This window comes from Tasmannia lanceolata, unplaced genomic scaffold (genome assembly GCF_043159265.1).
Source record: "Tasmannia lanceolata isolate RefF3 unplaced genomic scaffold, GAP_Taslan_0.1 ptg000012l, whole genome shotgun sequence".
In the NCBI taxonomy this organism is placed as follows: Eukaryota; Viridiplantae; Streptophyta; class Magnoliopsida; order Canellales; family Winteraceae; genus Tasmannia; species Tasmannia lanceolata.
The window spans coordinates 35,069,559-35,089,440 of record NW_027518689.1 but is presented as its reverse complement, the minus strand read 5'-3'; the positions used below and the strand labels follow the sequence as shown (position 1 = coordinate 35,089,440).

At 39.1% G+C, this 19,882-nt stretch overlaps 1 protein-coding gene across 2 annotated transcripts; it reads right to left on the bottom strand.

Moving 5' to 3' along the window:
• Positions 1–9,592: 9,592 nt before the first annotated feature.
• Positions 9,593–13,678, bottom strand: LOC143887972 (caffeic acid 3-O-methyltransferase-like). 2 transcript variants are annotated; one of them, XM_077392230.1, is made up of 4 exons: positions 13,050–13,678; positions 12,223–12,533; positions 12,059–12,144; positions 9,593–10,067 (listed from the first exon to the last, which is right to left on the bottom strand). In XM_077392230.1, exons 1-4 carry the CDS (start codon positions 13,475–13,477, stop codon positions 9,765–9,767), a joined length of 1,128 nt encoding a protein of 375 aa, XP_077248345.1. In that variant the 5' UTR covers positions 13,478–13,678; the 3' UTR covers positions 9,593–9,764. The 2 variants fall into 2 exon arrangements, with proteins under 2 accessions (XP_077248345.1, XP_077248346.1); XM_077392231.1 differs by having other exon boundaries at positions 12,059–12,126; positions 13,050–13,676.
• Between the last annotated feature and the right edge of the window lie 6,204 nt (positions 13,679–19,882).

Genomic DNA, 19,882 nt, shown 5'->3' with positions numbered 1-19,882 from the left:
CACTCACTTTTTTGGAAGAGATGTGGTTGTATAAGAAAAAGTAGATGTAATACATGAATGGATGGCTACACATTTTTTGATTTACTTAATTTTTTTTTTGTAATACACAAATTGGGATGTAATCCATGAAGCACATTTAATGAAAACAACATCCATTTCTTTTGTTATTTCTATCATGAGCAGAATTGTAATGCCATTAGAAGAGTTGCTATAAGCAGGGGGTTTTGTAGCAGAAGGGGTTTATCAACTCTCTGGAAGGGGGTTAGTAACTCTTAAAAGTAGGGTTACCAATTTCCGAATGGGCTTATCAAGTGCTTGAAAATTGGCCGAGAGTTCTGGAGTTTTGGAAGAGGGTTTTCAAGTCTTTAGGAATGAGGTTATCTAGTATAAAAAATGGTGTTACCAATTTCCGAATGGGCTTATCAAGTGCTTGAAAATTGGCCGAGAGTTCTAGAGTTTTGGAAGAGGGTTTTCAAGTCTCTAGGAATGGGGTTATCTAGTATAAAAAATGGGATTGCCAATTTCCGAATGTGCTTATCAAGTGCTTGAAAATTGGCCGAGAGTTCTAGAGTTTTGGAAGAGGGTTTTCAAGTCTCTAGGAATGGGGTTATCTAGTATAAAAAATGGGGTTACTAATTTCTGAATGGGGTGATCAAGTCCCTGAAAATTGGCCAAGGATACTAGAGTTTTGGAAGGGGGTTTTCAAGTCTCTGGGATTGGGGTTATCTAGTATAAAAAATGGGGTTACCAATTTCTGAATGGGCTTATCAAGTCCTTGAAAATTGGCCGAGGGTACTGGAGTTTTGGAAGGGGGTTTTCAAGTCTCTAGGATTGGGGTTATCAAGTATCAAAATGGGGTTACCAATTTCCGAATGGGCATATCAAGTCCCTAAAAATTGGCCGAGGGCACTAGAGTTTTGGAAAGGGGTTTTCAAGTATTTGGGATTGGGGTTATCTAGTATCAAAATGGGGTTACCAATTTACGAATGGGCTTATCAAGTCTCCTAAAATTGCCCAAGGGTACTGGAGTTTTGGAAGGGGGTTTTCAAGTCTCTGGAGTTGGGGTTATCCAGTATCAAAATGGGGTTACCAAATTCCGAATGGGCTTATCAAGTCCTTTATGAACACTTTTTTACTTCTTGTTTTTTTTCACTCGTTCATTTTCACATTTTTTTCTTTCTACCGTACGATTCATCTTCCTCATCCTCCATTGAAAGGGAGAAGGAGAAATACAAAACACCTAAAACAAATGAAAAGCAAAACCTAGATATAGAGAGAGATGGGAATGAACTCACGTTTCAAGTTTTCGAGCTTTCCCCCCTCCAATGGTGGCTAAAATGATGAAGAAGATGACTGGTAGGGCAAAAAAAACAACGTGAAAATGGAAAAGTAAAAAAAAAAAGAGGGAAAGAAGAGAGAAGAGGGAAAATTGGAAAAGCAAAATGTGTTACTTAAGAAAAGGGCATTTTCGTCCAGCTTTTAATGATAAGACCTCTTTTGTCCCTCATTGATAATTTCTTAAAAGCATGGGTCCTATTGATAATTCCACCTAATTTTTGTCCCCCATTGGTAATTGATCCAAATATATATGGCCATCGTTTGTGAGGATGATTTTTACATTGTTTATGTCGGTGGATTTTTCAATGTAGAGTGGAGGTGATGTGGCCTTACTGCAGTATTTGTTTTATATTGTGGTCACAAGGTATACTAATCACGGGGCATTGAATTCTTCTGACATAAGTACAACAGCCCCGTTGATACACCGACAGGAGTGTTCCTGGCGAACAAAAGGGGAGGATAGGATATATCATTTCCCTTCTTCTCTATTTGGTTGCTTGTAGATGAGTGGGAGATTAGGAGAAAAAGAAGCCAAGGAGAAAAAACAAGCATGGGAGATTGGGAGAAGATTAGGAGGGAGATTTGTGAGTCGTGTTTGGTTGCATGAGAAAAATAGTAGAAAATGTAGGGTGTAATTATCAAAATGTAGGGTGGAAGAGAGAGAAAGAGAGAGAGAGAGAATAAGACAAGAGAGATTCTCCTAATTCCCCACACAAATTTCTCAATTCTGATGAAAAAATGGAGAAACTTATGGAGGGGAACATCTCCGCCACGTAGGCGCCACCTAGGATAAAATGCAATAATGATGTTTAGAAGTTGTCTAGTTGTCAAATGTCTAATTAACAACCAAACATGTTTTGGGGAGATCTTTGGAAGATATCAAGCATTTGAAACTCCCACAATCCTCCCAAAATAAGCAACCAAACAGAGCATTCCTGTTATAGTTAGGGGTGGCAATGGTTCAGTTTTGGTTCGATTCGACCCCCAAACCAAACCGGACTGAAATTTGAATCAGTTTGGTTTTACTAAACTAAAACCGAACCGAAACTGAATTTTCGGCAATTTTGCCACCTCTTACTCATAATCATTTGAAATATTTGGTTTCGGTTCGGTTTGATCCTGTGGACCCCGATCCGAGAGAGGCGGCAGGGGACGTGCCCCCACGCGCAGTCTCAGGATCATCCACGAGAATGGAGAGCTCTACCAAGGAACTCTCGAAAGAAGTGCCTCTTACAGCATGAGTGGCGATACAAAGGGTGAGATACCTCTCGATTCGGGGACTAGCCCAGATTCGAGGCGTACCTTAAACAAAGAAGAGTTGCCATCCAAGGAAGTGGGCCAAGGATCCCATACTATGCTCTGCTGCAATGGATAACCAGAGATATAAAAAAAAAGGTTCGTGCCTGGTTACGAATTCGGAAGGTCTAAAGAGCACCTCATCCGCCCAAGTGCAAACACCTAGTCTTTTATGCCATTTATTATTGATTTTGAAGAGTTTTGGGTGAAAGTCATATGAAATGGGAACGAATATCTCCGAGAAGACGTCAACCTAATCATGCATGTCTCGGAGACGATTAATGAACACACTTAAAAAGAAATAAAATAAGTGTCACCTAAAAGTAGCTAGGTTATGAATGTCATACCTAATTGGTGTCTAAGTTCTGGTAGACATACACATGCAAGCTACGGCTAAAGGTATATGATCTGTATATGAAAGTAAGAAAACACAGCAAAACATACAACACAAATCAACTCTATATATGACTGGACAAGATGAGTCCTAAAACTCTAATGCGACTTGACTCGGACCAAGATGGCCGTCCATCCTAGCTGCTCTACGTATCCCGGCCTCGGGAAGAATCGGAGTCAACGTAGTTCGATGCCCTATGCCAAACTACTATGTTTAACCATCTAGAACCGCTATCCTAGACTCGATCCACTAGATTCAACTGATTTTTAAAGCTTTTTGTACGATAGCTTAAGTTCAAGTGAATTGCAATTTTTAGGACTCTCTATATGCCTTAACTAATGCAAGTTTGTTTAGCCTTAAGCTAATGCAAGTGGGCCCTACATCCTATGTGTAACTAGTCTGTGCATCCTAAAGAAAACCACGGGCTGACTATATGCTTCCTAGTCTAGCCATCGGTTCGACTAAATGTCTAACCGACCAACTCGAGGCCTCCTAACTCTAGGGACACTCACACGACAGGACACACCATATCAATACAAATCAGGACAAACTCCTAACTCTAAAACACCCTAAATATCTAGGACAGACTCCTAACCCTAGAGGAAGATCTATTTGAAAAGGGTTTGAAGAGTTTTTGCATTTTTTGGAGGGTTTAAAATGTTTATTTTTAAAAGTTTGGCTGGACTTGGGATGTGAATCCCAAGCTGCACTACGTACCCTATGGGAAGGGATCAAGCCAACGTAGTTCGGATCAGAATTCCTAACTACTCTCAAGAATTTTTTAGATGCTTTTGATTTTTCAAATGTTTTTGAATTTTTGACACAAGAGGACAGAATTCTATCATCATAAGAGGAAGACAGGCTCTTGAAATCTCGCAAAGGTTGGACAGCATCCTATGCTTTGCGGGAAAAAGACAGAATCACGACTCTGCAAGGGTTGGACAGCATCCTATACCTTGCAAGAGTGGATAAAAACACATGATTTGGTAAGAGGTGGATAGAATCCTAACCCCTATGATGATAGGACTGACTCCTGAAACTGAAGGACTGACTCTCAAGCCAAGGAGAGACTCCTATGCTAAGGACTGACTCTGAAATTAGGAATTCTAAGAAGGATGTGCTACTGAGACAAGGCATGTCTCTTAAAAGAGATGGAGGACAACTATGACCAATGAGACAAAGCCTGTCTCCAAAGGGTATGATTTTCTCTGCACGAGACAATAGCTTGTCTCCCTAAACAGGGGCTCTAGATGACTCTTTTATCGCCCTGGCAATGAGAAGGACCTTATGTTTTAAGAGATACAAAAGACTGGGCAAGTCTTAAAATGAGAGAGGGGATTGCTACTTGGACTGAGCAAGTCCCCTAATAATGGGCTTGGGCTAGCGCCTTCATCGCCGCTGCGATGAATGGATTATCTAAAGTATAAGGGCATCTAAAAGATTACAAACTCTCTACCTAAAGAAAGGAAGATAAGAGCAGAGGGTACTACCACATCAAGTAAGTTCCTCTAAGACTGGGCTTGGGCTATCGCCTTCATCGCCCTTTGCGATCTAAGCTGTCGATATCAAAATGGTGAGGGCTTATCAGCCGACAATCTTTTCAACAGTGCAATATTTTGCTATGACCCTCTATCATCATCAAGCACATTTGAACTAATTGAGTGACTTATATAACTCTTCAGGAACCATGTCCTTATCATGACAGAATATAGCAAACAATAATTGGAGACCAAACAAATTGGCTCACACCACCTTATGACCCAACAAAGGAAATTCACATTATTCGGTGGTTGAGGGACAGGGGGTTCACATCATTAAATGACCATCAAATAGTCCATGCCCAAAGGACTAAATTGATACCATATTCAGATGAGTGAACACTGGGTTATGATTAGGGTCCAAATGTAAAGTAAAGGCCCCAAGATGTCCCCCTTTGTGAATCTGATAACAACAGGCTTCCATTTACATAACCATGAGATTAAGGAAGTATGCCTATTCAATTTTTGAACTTTCTATATTTTAGCAAAGGCATTGCCACAGGCATCATATTTTAGCGACAATATTCATCTTGAACACAAAATATCAGAGCTATGACAACTTCTAGTGACTACTTTATTGTTTGATGGAAATGGAAGGGGACAAATTGACTAAAATTTAAACATGAGTAGTCATTCAAACCAAGGAAGTATACCAAGTGGATACTGTAGAAAACTTCTACAATCATCAAATATTCTTGAAACAACTTCTCAATGGAACTTCGATTAAAACAGGTGATAAGATTGAATTTCACATTTCGTTGTAGAGGGTCGACTATAGCATGGGTTCAAAACTTAGGGTTTCATCACTTTAAAACCTCATAGAAATTATTTTTTCTTTCAAATTCTAGTGCCCCAAATTACTATATATATATAAAAAAAAAACAGATTTATGCAGACTACATCCTAACAATGAAAACAGCTACACTATTGACCAATGCACTAGAACAAAATAAAATCCGTGGATGCACCATTACACTCGGTCTATATCAGAATCAATGGTTTTTAACACAAGAGAAATCAACTAAAGAAAACAATGCATGACAAGGAAAATAATTGATGGATTTAACGAGAGAATAACCAACATGTACATAACAAAATCAAGCTTATGAAATCTCTGGTTACTCTAGAAGCAGAAGATTAACATGAAATTAGGTGATTCATCCATTTTTATGCCTGCAACATGAGGTAAAAATTATCACCTAATTTGCATTCTCAATTTAACACAACTAATCTCATGATCCATTCACCTCAGATGTTAAACCTCAAATTATACTCAAGAGTCAAATTCAAATTCATGAATTAATGCCATAATATCGAAAAATCAAGGCAAACAACCATGAAGATTTCAGTAATTCAAGTAGGGTAAGAAATGTTACCTGAACCTGTTGATGTAGCTCACCCGGACGTAATGTGTCTGAGACTTGCAGAATTTGCCAAAAATTCAACGAACAAGGTCCGATCTAGAAATTTTAAATCAGAAAAAGCTCTAGATCTATGAGAGAACATGAGGAAGATAGTGATATTTCTGTGGAATTGGATGAGCAAGGTTCGGATCAATGAAAGATAGTTATATATCTTATGAATTAAGAGGTAGAAAATGAGGGTTTGAATACAAAAATAAATAAAATGGGGTTAGATCGAGATGGAATTTGAGGCCAATGGATCTGGTGGTTGATTAGCAGTTGAAGACGGCTACAAATCCCTTTCTCTTCTCTATATTTTTCTCTATAGATCTAGGATTTTCAACAAATCAGCAAGGCTCCCCTCTCGATTTTCTCCTTCACAGAAAATGAGCTCTCACAAGTTCTCTTTTTCTCTTTGGTTACTGTGATGATCGAAATAGCAGGGAGAGTCAATCGGCCTAGCTCAGTAGAATCGTAGGATTCTGATGAGGTTTCCATCGGAGAAAATGAAGATTCTTCTTCCCTTTCTCAAACTATTTCTCTCTTTCCATCTCAAATCTCTTCTCCTTGATTTCTCTATGCTCTCACCTTTCTACTCAGATTTCAGATCTTGGCTGAAAATTGATCGAAACAGAGAGTACGACCGGAGAAGAAGAAAAGAAAGAATAGGGTTTGAAATCTCAGATCTATTTTCTCTCTCCCCTTTTCTCTGCAAAAGCTCTGATCCCGCTCTCTCTCTCTCTCTCTCTCTCTCTCTCTCTGTTTTTCAGGTCTGAGAATAATCCTTCGATCGGATTAGAAAACAAAGATCTGTTGGAAAAAGTAGGAGATCTGAGAGATCGGAGCTCGCCGGAGATCCCGTCGGAGAAGGTAGGTTTGGGGATTTTCTCCTCTGTTCTCTCTCTTTCTCGCTCAGATTTTTCGAGAAAATGAAAACAAAAAACCTCCTCTGCCTTAGGTCTGCAAGTTCTCTTCGCACGAATTTGAGATCCGAATTTCACAAATGCTTAAAATTCGGAGAAAAAAGCCGGTCAAATTCCGGCCGGAATCCGGCGAGAGAAATCATCGGAGAAGAGGATTTGGGCTGAGATCCCCTTTTCCCTCTCTCTCTCTCTCTCTCTCTCTGAGATTTTTAGAAAAAAAAATGAAAAAATCTCCTGTGAAACGAAAGAATGGGCTTTATATCAGGAGATACCAAATTCGCACCCCCTCTATTACCTTGGACAGCCCAATCTAGGATAATCCACCCCCCTTTTGTGGTTTACACTACGGACACTCTCCCATCTCGTTCGCTAGGCAAACACGCTCGGAATTCGACAAAATTTTGCAGGTAGCTATTTGGGACTCTAACCTACCATGAGGCGAAATTTGGAGTTTTAAAACATTAGTCTGGTTAGCTTTTGCTAAAACATTGGTCGGTTCGGTTTCGGCTCGGTTCGGCCAATTTTGCCACCCCTAGTTATAGTCCGCTAGTCATCCGGTAGATGATAAAGTCCAAAACTGATAATTAAACTCCACTGTAGTCGTATGATAAAGTCCAAAACTGATAATTGGACTCAAAATTAATTAAATAGAAAATGATATATTCGCCCATTTTATTAAAATGGGACAGTCCCCTCTAGTCAAGCTTTTAAATTTAGACGGAAATCGGAAATTTCGGTCCTATATTTCGGGGGTTTCAGTCGATAGTGAAACCGAAATCAATCATACACAAAACGGAAGTTTTTTTCGGTTCGAATTTCGAAATTTCGTTTATCCCTAAATTTCGTTTATCTTCCGAAATTTTAGGGATTTCACCAAAACATTTGGACTTTTGATAATTATTTAATATTATCCCGAAATTTCAGCCAAAATTACTTTGGCTTGGAAATTGGAGTCGAAATAAATTAGGAGAAAAAAATTGCCGTGGAATATATTCCATTAGATTTCGAACGAAATTTTGAAATTTCGGCCAAAATTTCATTTCGGTAAGGTCCGATACGCATTCCGAAACCGAATTTTGAAACCTTGCCTCTAGTGTCATAAATACACCAGAGGGGTTTTCCAAGTAAAAGAAGGGGTGGATATATCACTTCCAATTAAATCGGATCTTTCATTTTACTTTATTTTTACTTTGAAAATGATATTGTCCCAGGGGACTTGTTCAGGGTCCCGCCCTTGATATTGGATCACGGAGCACCACAGTTTTAGAGACGATGGTGGTGGATCAAATATCAAGGGTGGTACTTCTGTCGTGCCTTGAACAATTTGCATCCCCATCCAATCATATCTTAAAGAAAAAGACTGTTAGGATGGGGTTCCATTTAAAAGCAAAGACGGTGAAATTCCCTCGGAGATAAGGGTGTCAATTTTGGCTCGGGCTCGGAAGCTCGCTCGAGCTCGGCTCGAGCTCTTAACGAGCCGAGCCCAAGTTAGGCCAGGCTCGGCTCGGCTCGGCTCGTTAAGGCTCGTTAAGAATTTAATATATTTAAATATATATATTATATATTAATATATACATTAAAAGGGTTGTCCATGGAGTGAAAAGGGGGGGCAAAATATGTCACTTCATTTTTGGAACCCCATTTGTTACTAGGACCACCCCCCATAGTGTAAAAAAAGTAGTCCAATTACACTAGTAGGGCTGTCCAGGGAAGATGAGGGGTGTGAACATAATATAACCCGAGCTCGGTAAGGCTCGTGAGCCGCTCGCGAGCCTGACCGAGCCGAGCCCGAGCCCGAGCCGAGCCTCACTTGTGAGCTTAACGAGCCGAGCCGAGCCTGGCCAAGCTCGGCTCGGCTCGTTTACACCCCTACTCGGAGATGAGCTCATAGCTCCCACATTGCTTCCGTGTGAAGGGAGAGATTGTTGGGGATTACATGCAAAAGCAAAAATCCTATATTGGAAAACGCAAGGTTTTAAATTTCGGTTTCGGAATTCGTTTCGGTCCTCACCGAAACAAATAATGTAATATTTTATCTAGTCCTAAAATTTCAGCAGAATATTAAAGAACGTTAAAATCCCAATTTTTTTGGGATTTTCCTTAAATCTCAGACCGAAATTTGTCGAAATTCAAAATTTCGGTCGAAATTTTGCAATGTTTCGGGTAAACACGGTTTCGGTTTCATTCTCTGCACTGCCAATATGACTTTAGAAGAGAGTACAGCTAACAAAACTTGGTCCCCAATCCACAGAAAGAGGAATACTAAATTGAAGGATGTCCTTGCATAAATGGGACCAAAGGGTGCTCTTGTTGGTTGTCAATCATCAAAGTGCATTTATATTTTATAATTAATATGAAAAAAGTGAAGAACATTAATTTCACTTTCGTCCCTTTCATCCCGTTTTGCAAGGGTGCCACTCAGTTTAGCATTCCTCCCAACATGGTATCAGCCCAGGGCAAAAACTAGGGTCAGCTCTGGTCAGCTCTGGGGGGGGGGGGGGGGCAATGAGAGGTTCCGTATGGCCCAGATGGATGTCGTACGTAAGTGTGTGGACAGATGAAGGAGAACTGACATGCTCTACAGTGGCGACGCACTAGTGATTTGACAGATGGATGTCGTACGTGAGTTAGTATTGCATAATTAGTGTAGTTTTTGTTACAGAAGATCCAAAGCAAGACCTGTCAATTGAACGGTTCGAATTCTTCAAAGGTAGGACCCATTACATTGTAGTGAAATCTTTATTAAAACAATTCAAGAGTCGTAACATGTTTTCATGTTCCACCTAGGAATAAAATTACAAACAAACTATAAAGTTTCTCCAACATACTGACATAAATAGATAAATACTTCCTAATATTGCGATGTTAGAAATCACATGTTTTTGTAGAATTCCATGATCCAAGATCCATAAGCACAACAAACAACTCTTACACCAGCAAACCCAGCTTCCTTAGCTAAGGCCTCAAACTCCTTCTCGGTCCTCTCTTTTCCTCCAGGATTGTAAGCCAACATGAGCATATCCATATGAAAGACATTGTTAGTAGCGCGATTCGTTGCCTGAGTTGCCGGAATAATCCACTCGGCAATGATCACCTTTCCAGATTCCGGTAGTGCTTTATAGCAATTCTTCAGAAGTTTCAAGCAATGATCATCGCTCCAGTCATGAAGTATCCACTGCAAGTTTCATGTAATATTCATGTTTTTCTTTCTTCTTTTTTTATACAAAAAAAAAAAAAAAAACAATTTTATCATAAAAGAAGGGATTACGAGTGCACTTTGAGGGATATGTATAAAATGATTCGCTAGAAGCTCCTAATTTGGCTAAACAATGAGCCAAATCGTTGACACTTATGAGAATGGGAGAAAAAGAGCAAACACCAAACAAACACATATCTTTTATTTCATCTATAAGATTAGAAGTCTCTATGGACAGTTGCTAATCCCTTACGCCAACGAAATTATAGTAGAAGAGCCACTTTCCTCTCCCAATTTAGTCCAGCTTTTCTTAATTAGATAGCTAAAACTATCTCCTTCAACGCTTCTAAATATCCAAATGGAGAGGCATACCTGTGGGAGTGTCTAGAGCGGCATTAGAGATTTTTGATTTCTTACCTCATTGAGCTATGTTATCCTTGTAGTGTTCTTCTTTATTGCTTTTTTGCTCCATGACCGTCTTGGTCGTGGCCTTGCATTTCTTATAAAAAATCACTATTTCAAATAAATAAATTCACATAATTGCCAGTTGGTTGGGATGTTTTTCTCCTTGTTGAAGGTTAACTCAATTTGTTACCCAGCTCATTCAACAATTCCGAGTTTGAAGTTGACTCATCGTGATGTTGTGCTATAATCAAAACTAATGAAATTGCTTTTGGTTATCAAAACATAGATTAATCTGCCCTTAATCAAGAAATTGTCACAGTTGAGTCCAATAACAGTTTTGGACTCAAAATCAGTTCCTCAAATACAAAACAAACAGGGCCTAAAATTGATTTGAATTTGACCATTGTGAAATTGGTTGTGCCCCAAAATCATTTCCCTAGGATTATGCCAACCCTCCAATCTCTAGAGGTTTCCATCATATGCCGTTCCTCTATAGATTGGAGGGCTGGGATCATCCTCAGTAAATGATTTTGGGGGCACCCTATTTACATTGTGGCCCATCAAATGGACAATTTGGATCATCTTATGGTATGGGCTGTACGGTACTTTTTGAAAAATTCTTGACTATAGGCGCATACACCATATAAAAGCTCTCCTTTTAATATCCTCTTCCCCTGACCCTGCAACCTAACCAAAGCAATCACCACTTAGCAGACGCACCGAAGTGTTGGGATATATACCAACTCCATCAAATTTATGAAAACTGCTAAGCAGACACACTTGACTGACTACTACCAGTGAATGGATACCACGCTCGCACACCATGCACATGTACCAGGGCCCTTGATTGTTCGTAGTGTAGACTTATTAAAATTTCTAACGAATGGATATCATGCTGGTCCACCAAGCACATGTACCCAATCCATTGATTGTTCATAGTTTGATTGTTCATAGACTTTACGGTCGAGGCCTCGGCAACCCAACCCAACCCAACCCGAACCCCATCTTCGTGCTCTAATTTTGTCATGATTTTCTTTAGGTCATTGTATTTTTTTGTTTGGCCCAAGGTGAACCCCAACCAACCCAACTCAACCCGACCCGATTTCGGTAGATGGGTTCGGATAGGGTTGAGAGATTTAGAGGCAGGTTGGATTAGGGTTTACCATCGTCAACCTGCGGCCCGGGTTAGGGTTGACCTCAACCCGATCCAACCGGACCAGAGTTGTTCCCCTAAGCAAATATTCTATTAAAAAAAAATCATGAATGATGATTGCCAAACACGCCATGCTTGAGAAATGATGGTGTGTCATTGATGAGTGGCGTGACATTAGTAGAAAAGCATACCCAACATTTCATAAAGTCAGTTGGATAATGAATTTGTTGTGCCTCACATATCTTTAGTGTATATATGGCCCCTCTTTTGAATACGCACACTTTTTGTTTGTCTTTTTCGAGTAATTTGTCCTTTTCCTAAAAATGATGAGGAATCCCAGGATAAACTAGAAGTGTATTAACTCGTTTTCTATAATAAATTTAGTAAAATTCTCACAAGCAACCATACTCACCTTCATGAAAATGGCTTCCCCTCCGCTCGGAACGCTAACAAACATATCTCCCCCTACATGCTCCACACCTGCAACCATATCATACCCTAACTCTATTCATTTTCAAACCCAACACGAAAGAAGTAAGAAAACAGAAAAAGATGAAAGAAGACCCATAGATATACCTGAAGATGGAGGAGCATCAGCTACCACATGAGGCAAATCAAAATTAATTCCCTTAATATGCGGATACTTAGATACAATCATATTAAGCGTTGTTCCAACCCCACCTCCCACATCCACCAAAACTTTCAACTCTTCAAACCCTCGGTATGTCTCCAAAATCTTCTTCATAATTAAAGTGGTGTGATTCGACATCCCTCTGTTAAAAACCTCGTTGAATCTGGGATCCGTGCCTGGGTATTCAAATGCGTTCATTCCAAAAGCCTTGTCGAAAGGGACTCCCCCTTCTAGAACTGCTTCTTTCAACTGGTGCCTGATTCAAAGAAAAAAAAATAAAAAAATCCATCTATAACTAATTAAATGACAAATAAAAAACACCCACATCAAAAGAAATCTAGAAACATTTTTTCCCTTCTTTGTTAATGTTGAAGTATAAATGATTATACAACACTGACTCTAATAGATTAAATTTCTGGAGTAATTGGTTGGCTCACTTGGTATAGAGTTTAAAATCCAACAACTCCTTAATATTAAAAATGCACCTTTACGGCCAACCCATTAAAATGAGGGGCCTCACGTAAGGAAGAGTGTTGAAGAAAAATGATTAAGGGTTTGGCTAACTTTAGGGCATTTGTTAAGCGTCATTTAATTGCTATTAGGAACATGAAAATACACATGCTTTCAGAAAAAAAAAATCTCAGAAAACTTTTAAATACTATTTTCCCCACTTAATGGATAACCATTTGTTACCAATGGGGAATTCATTTTCATCTCAAATTGAGGCTAAAGCTTTTGAAGTAATTGGTTTTTTCACAGTTTCTCATCTTACCAGCTCTCCATGAAGACCTTGTCCTGGTTCATAACTAGCAAAGGGCCAAGGCAGCCCCCGTGTTGGTTCTGAAGAAGGAATTTGCACACAGGAGCCAAACCATAGAGTCTCTCAATTTGGCCATTTTCATCGGTGATAACAGAGCATGTAAGAATGGAGTAGCTAGCCAAGAGTCGAAGAATTCGATCGAGCATGGTAGGGGCATCTGGGTTTTGAGTGGGAAGTTGAGAGACGATCTGAGAAGGGGAGAGTTTTGCCCCTGAGCCCTCTTTGGCTATGATCTCTAGCACCTCCAGCTCTATTGCTGCCTTCAAAGCCATGGGGAGGACGGAAGCGCTTGTTAATTGCATGGCGAACATGAATGATTCTTCTTCTTCTTCATGTGTTTCTTTGTTAGAGGATTTGGAATGGTTCATAGTTGGAGCCATGTTGTTCTGGTATGAGGAAGGAGAAGAGGGAGATTGGAACTAAGAAGAAAGCATTTTGGACGAATCTATATACGGGCTTCGTTTGTGAGTGATTTTTAGAACGTGTATCTAGGTGGATTTTTTCAAGGTAAAATAGGGGTAATGTTAGAATATTTGGATACTGTGAGATTGGATTGGATTTGATTTGATTAGGTGTGGTAGATTTGGTAGTTTGGTATATTGGGCAACTAAGGTAGCTTTAGCAATTAGGATTTCTGTCATTATTCCTTCTAGAATTAGTGAAATCTTCTTTCAATTTTATCTGATGTGGTTTTAGTAGAAGTATTTGTTTTATATTTTGGTCAAGAGGAATGCTAGACTCAACAGCGCCCTTGCAAAAATCAGGGGAAAGGGCACCCTCATTGGCTGCATGTCATCAAACTGTATTTATAAAGGCCGCGTGCCCTTGCAAAAATCAGGGATAAAGGTGCCCCCATTGGCTGGATGTCTACAAACTGCATTTATAAGGCTGCAAAGTGAGAGAGTTTGTTGACATGTAGCCAATGAGGGCGTCCTTTCCCCTTATTATTGCAAGTGCGCCCTTGAGTTTAGCATTCCGTTTTGTTCAATCACACAATACTTCCATTGGCTTCACGTTTACAAACTGCATTTATAAGGCTGCAAAGTCAGAGTTTGTTGACATGCAGCCAATGATGCCGTCTTTTCCCCTTATTTTTGCAAGGGCGCCCTTGAGTTTAGCATTCCTCTTTGTTGAATAAGACCATACTTCCTATTATAAAACATTAAGTTCCTGTGTTTTTGGATTTTGAGACCGATTGTGAGTCCAAAAATGAATGTTGGACTCAAAATTAAATGGGAAATGATAAAATTGTCCTTTTTACGTGGGACACCCCCCTACTGTATTTATGACTACTCTTTTGCACTGGAGGGGGCTGTCCCAAGTAAAAAAGGAGGTGGATCATATCAGGTTTTTGGGTGGCCGATGGCTCTCCCAACCATGGTTTAAAATTTCGACCGAAATCCGAAATTTCGGATTTCGGTGGAGACCGACACCGAAAATGATCCAAAAAGTATAGCACGGACCACGTATGTTATAAGATGATCCAAACCGTCCATGTGATGGGCCACAACGTAAATAGGTTGTGTCCAAAAATTCATATCTATAGGATGATCCCAACCCTCCGATCTATAGAGGAACTGCATATTATGGAAACCTCCATAGGGATTTAACCTTGCTATTTTAGATAATAGACGCTCGCTTCTCATATGACAAGTGTATTTTATCTGTTTTCTTTCTTGTGGGATGTATTTTGGTCATTTTTCAAGATATAAGGGTGTTTTGTTCATTTTTTGTGAGGGGGTACTTTGGTCATTTTCTGAGATAATTTTACATTAAGTTACATTTTTTCATGTGAGAGACGTGCCTAGTCATTTTTTCATGAGATATGGATCTGTTTTGTTATTTTAATAATTTAATGTCTTTTAAGTCTTTTGACTGCTGAATCAAATTTCAACAGTTTTTCTATTCTTAGTTAGCCTTTATTTCATTTTCAATGTTTCATGCGTTTTAGGCATTTGCTTCTTTGTATTATTTTATTAACTTTTAAAGCCTTTTATCTTTTGCACGTTTTTCAACTCTTGGATGTAAGTTTTGCAAGCTTTTACTTGCAAACGTTCCAGTGACTATACATGGAGAGGCGTTGAGGAGTGTGACTTATATACACATCCATAGTGTATAAAAAGCATTCTTCTTCCTCTTGTTGGACAGTACAAACAAAAGGCTCTCTCCCATCTCTCTAGTATATACTTGTCCTTTACAAATTCTTTTTATTTTTTCCCCAATTTCATAAAATTTTCAAAAGCATTTCAAGTGGGCAATTTGTTCGGCATCAATCGTGTTCGCAAGGTCCGAGCCAGTGCGTGCACACCGTCAAAGACAAGTATAGTCGTGTTGTATCCTGGAGATAGGTCGCAACAGAACCCGATTGCATATCATTCGTGGTGGGGGCGATAATCTATCTTAAGGGTAGAGTTAATCCGTAACGTGCCTCTACCACTCATCTCTATTTGAAATTTCATTTCATTTTTATTATTATTTTTAGTTTGGTTCTTGCTAACGGGTTTGAGGTTTACATTCAAGATCATCAAAGGTAATTTCAATTTCATTTTTTCCGGATTACATATTGAATAGATTGTTGAACTAATCATCTTGACCCCAAACATTTATCCAACAACCTTAAGATAGATTATTTGGATTAGTTCAACATGGCCGGTGAAGATTACACTCGTCCCGAGAAGTTTAACGGATTGAACTTTTGGCAATAACGCTTATTCTTTTGGCTTTCAACTCTTAAAATTGCATATGTCTTGACCACACCCAAGCCTAGTCCCGAAGAGCATGAACCCGCTCAATCCGAGGTTACTCAAAAATGGAAAAATTATGAATTTTTGTGATGTGGTTACATTCTTAGTGCTATGACAAACTCCTTGTATGATGTGTATTGTGGAATGAAGATCGCAAAAGAAATGTAGGAAACTTTAAATAAAAAGTATAAGACCGAAGATGCCGAAGTGAAAAAATATGTAGTTGGAAACTATCTTAGATATGAGATGGTGGATGAAAAATCCGTCTTAGGACAAGTTCATGAATTCCAACTCCTTTTAAATGAAATCCTAGCGGAATGAATCAAAATGGATGACCGTTTCCATATGGGAAAAGTCTTAAACATCGGAAAGAGGAATTATTTTTAGAAGATCTCCTAGTAACACTCCGAATTGAAGAAGAATATAGGAATCGTGATCGAAATGACAAAGAATCAGAACTCCTTTCTAAGGCCAATCTTGTTGAGACTAGTGAGAAGAAAACAAATAAAAATCCTAGGTCTCATCAAAACAAGAAAAAGATAAAGAGTCAAAACCACTTCAAAAGTAACAAAAAGATAGACAAGAATAAGAAGAAAGAGGGTTGTTTCAATTGCGAAAAACTTGGACACTATGCTAGACAATGTCGACATCGAAAGGGGAAAGATACTTCCCAAAATGTCGGAAACTCTCAAGCAAAACATGCTTGTCCTCAAGCCAATATGATGGAATCCGCGACTGTTATTTACGGGACCGAAGTGAAGAAGCTTATAATCGTAGACTCTGAAGTGAACATGGTGTTCAATGTGAGTGATTGGTGGGTAGACACTGGAGCCACTGTACATGTCTGTTGTGACAGAAGTGCATTCGTCACCTATCATCAAGTAAATGAAAGCGAAATGCTTTTCATGGGTAACTCCTCAACGGCTAAGGTCATGGGGAAAGGGAAGGTTGATCTCAAGCTCACTTCCGGCAAAGTTCTCACACTGCACCAAGTTTTCTATGTTCCAGAAGTGAGGAAGAACTTAATTTCTGGCTACTTGTTGAACAAGCACGGTTACAAGCTCATCTTCGAATCTGATAAGTTTATCCTCACCAAGAGGGGATGTTTGTGGGAAAGGGTTATGCTTGTAGGGGTTTATTCAAGCTCAATGTATCCACGAATGAAATCAATAAAGTTTCTGAGTTTTCTGCTTATATTGTTGAATCTTATGATGTGTGGCATGGTAGATTAGGACATGTAAATTCTCAATCTTTCAAAAGGATGAAGAACTTAGGTATGATTCCAAATGTTTCCATTGAACAAAAACCAAAGTGTCAAATATGTATTCAATCAAAATTTAGCAAAAACCATTTAAATTAATATAAAGAAAATTAGAAATCCTAGGACTAATACATAGTGATCGACCAAAGTTGATGGAGGGCTAGGGGAGAGAATCGACCAAAGTTGAAAGAGAGAAGGGAACTTGAAGATTTTTTAGAGAGGAGTGTTGAACGACGAGTTCCAGATGATGAGAGAAAGAGAGTGCTTTCCAAAAGTCCTTCCAAAACAGTGTATTCGAGAGATTAGAGAGAGAGAGAGAGAGAGAGAGAGAGAGAGAGAGAGAGTCCGCACAGGAATGAATTCCCCAAGAATGAGATAAGGTCCCTCAAAAAAACAATATCAGAACGTGAGACCTGCATCCATGGAACTCTACCCATTTCCTTTTTTTAAGGCTCTGTTTAGAAACTATGAAAATTTTTCATTACCTACCATCCCCATTATTATTAGTTGGCATGAGCTAAAATCCACGCATCCTAAAATACAAATTTCAATGGACAGTGATAAATCGACCCTTAGATATATTTAATCGACCCTCATATAGGGCCGTGGTTAGAGAGATAGAGAGAGAGAGAGAGGAGAGAGAGGAGAAAGAGAAATGGGGGTCGATTTAAGATTCGTTTTCTGTTTTTATTTCTATATGTTTGCCCCCCTTTCTTCTCCAGGCCACCCCTTCTAGTGTATTTATAGCTGCCCTTTTTACACTACAAGGGGTGGCCTAGGGAAGAATAGTGGGTGAATATGCCATTCTTCTCGGTGGTACTAAGGAGATGGCATATTTGGTAGCTAAGAATGGCATTCGTATGCTATTGTATGGGTGCAATCTCTGCCCCCTTGTAATATTTGATATTTCAATAGTTTTTACTTGTTCTTAAAAAATAGATCCGACGATGTTTTTACCTGAATCTATCGTATTTTTGAATCCTTCGATTTGTATACTATGGTAGTATTACAGCAATATGTGGAACACAGATATAGACAGAACTTTGTTAACTAGCATGATGAATCAAATTACGGAAGATAGTAAAGTGATGAATGAATTCAAGGACGTGGCATTTATCAATGCCGTCATCGATATCAACATTGTCCACAATTTGAACCTAAACATATTCCATATCAAGAATAGGTTCAGAACCTTGAAGAAGAAGTACAAGCAAGTGAAGACAATCTTGGAACAAGTTGGGTTTGCGTGGGATTTAACAACCAAGATTATTTATGTATCCAAAGAACAAAGCACAACATATATTACTGTATGTATGTTTATGTAGTAGTTTATGTTTTGTTTTCGTATTAAAATGACGATTCCTACATCTGTTCCTCTATATTATTCTATGCAGTCTAATCCTGAAAAGATGAGAATTTTGACTCGGAGACATGATTTGTTTGAGAAATCCCAGATAGTTTTTGGGGATGATTATGCAACTGGGCAGTGGACCCGTTCACAAGGATTGGTTAGCATAGGTATTGATAGGGCTGCAACTCGAGCCGGGTTTTCCCTGACCCGAAAATAGCCTGGGTTGGGTTCAGGTTTCATGGGTTTCGGGTCGAGCCGGGTTGAGCATTCAAAAGCCCGCATGAATCTCGGGTCGAGCCGGGTTTGAAGGGGCCCGACCCGAGTTACATAAGTTATAGTATGTACATTTTTTTCTATTGTTAGTTAAAAGTTAAAAGTGAAAACCCACGCACCCACTGTTATTGTATGTGAGTGTAATTTCTGCTTCTATGAGTTGAGTTGATTCAAGTGTTTGATTCAGCATTGTTTGATTGTAATTACAACATTGTTTGATTACAGCATTGTTTGATTCAAGTGTAATGTGAGTGTAATTACATCATTGTTTGATTCAAGTGTAATGTGAGTGTAATTTCTACTTCTATGAGTTGAGTTGCCTTGCCAAACAAGAATTTTCCTTAAAAAATTGCGTCAACGTGAAAAAACCCGACCCGACGCGAGATATTTCTCGGGTAGTGTTGGGTTCTCCAAAACCCGACCCGCCCGACCCGAGTTGCAGCCCTAGGTATTGACCGCAGCGACTAGGTTACACCGCCCCCATCTCGATGCGGAGTGCAGTTAATGGGTGTCTTAGAAGATAGCATGTGTAGTCCAGTAGTGTGTGCTTTGATAAAAAGAAACAGGATTGTACTAATGCATTCATTTTTTTTTCGAACTATGCTGCTTAATTGATTAGGGTTGAACTTCCAGCTTCCTTCCCTTTCTTTTCTATTTCCATTCTATTTTCCACGTCTATTTGCTATATGTTTGGTTGGTACTATGTACCGTAACTATGTACTTATGTGTTTCTTTGATTCTGTTTGCTCATTAGATTATTTGGCATATAGTTGGGGGACTTTTCTGTGGTTTTTCTTGTGTTTGTAGATACCAATATTATCTTTTGTATGTGCTAATAATATGTTTAGGCTGGTGAAGGTGGCTAAGAGGAAGTTCTATGTGGCCTTTTCTGCGTGTCAAATGAGTGAACAGAGATCGAGAGATGCAATGCTAAATAACTTGCTTAGAGTGTATACTTTTCAAACGAAGGGTACTCCCAACTCCCAATTCTTCCCATAGTACGTGACTTTGAATGGGAAAATTACGTACCCCTCACGTTCTTTATCGAGCAATTTTTGTCAACATATCGATTTTTCCCCCTTAATTAAAGCTGCAACTTTTCAATTGACTAGATTTGTTAGCTTGTAGAAATACTCTAAATCAGCATTTTCCGCAT

What these genes read in the sequence shown, in the direction of transcription:
- LOC143887972 (XM_077392230.1), bottom strand. Translation starts at nt 13,477, where the DNA reads ATGGCTCCAACTATGAACCATTCCAAATCCTCTAACAAAGAAACACAT. An exon ending in TGATGCTCCTCCATCTTCAG is followed by an intron (nt 12,145 to 12,222) that starts GTATATCTATGG and finishes GAATAGAGTTAG; the next exon opens with GGTATGATATGGTTGCAGGT. An exon ending in GGGAAGCCATTTTCATGAAG is followed by an intron (nt 10,068 to 12,058) that starts GTGAGTATGGTT and finishes TGAAACTTGCAG; the next exon opens with TGGATACTTCATGACTGGAG.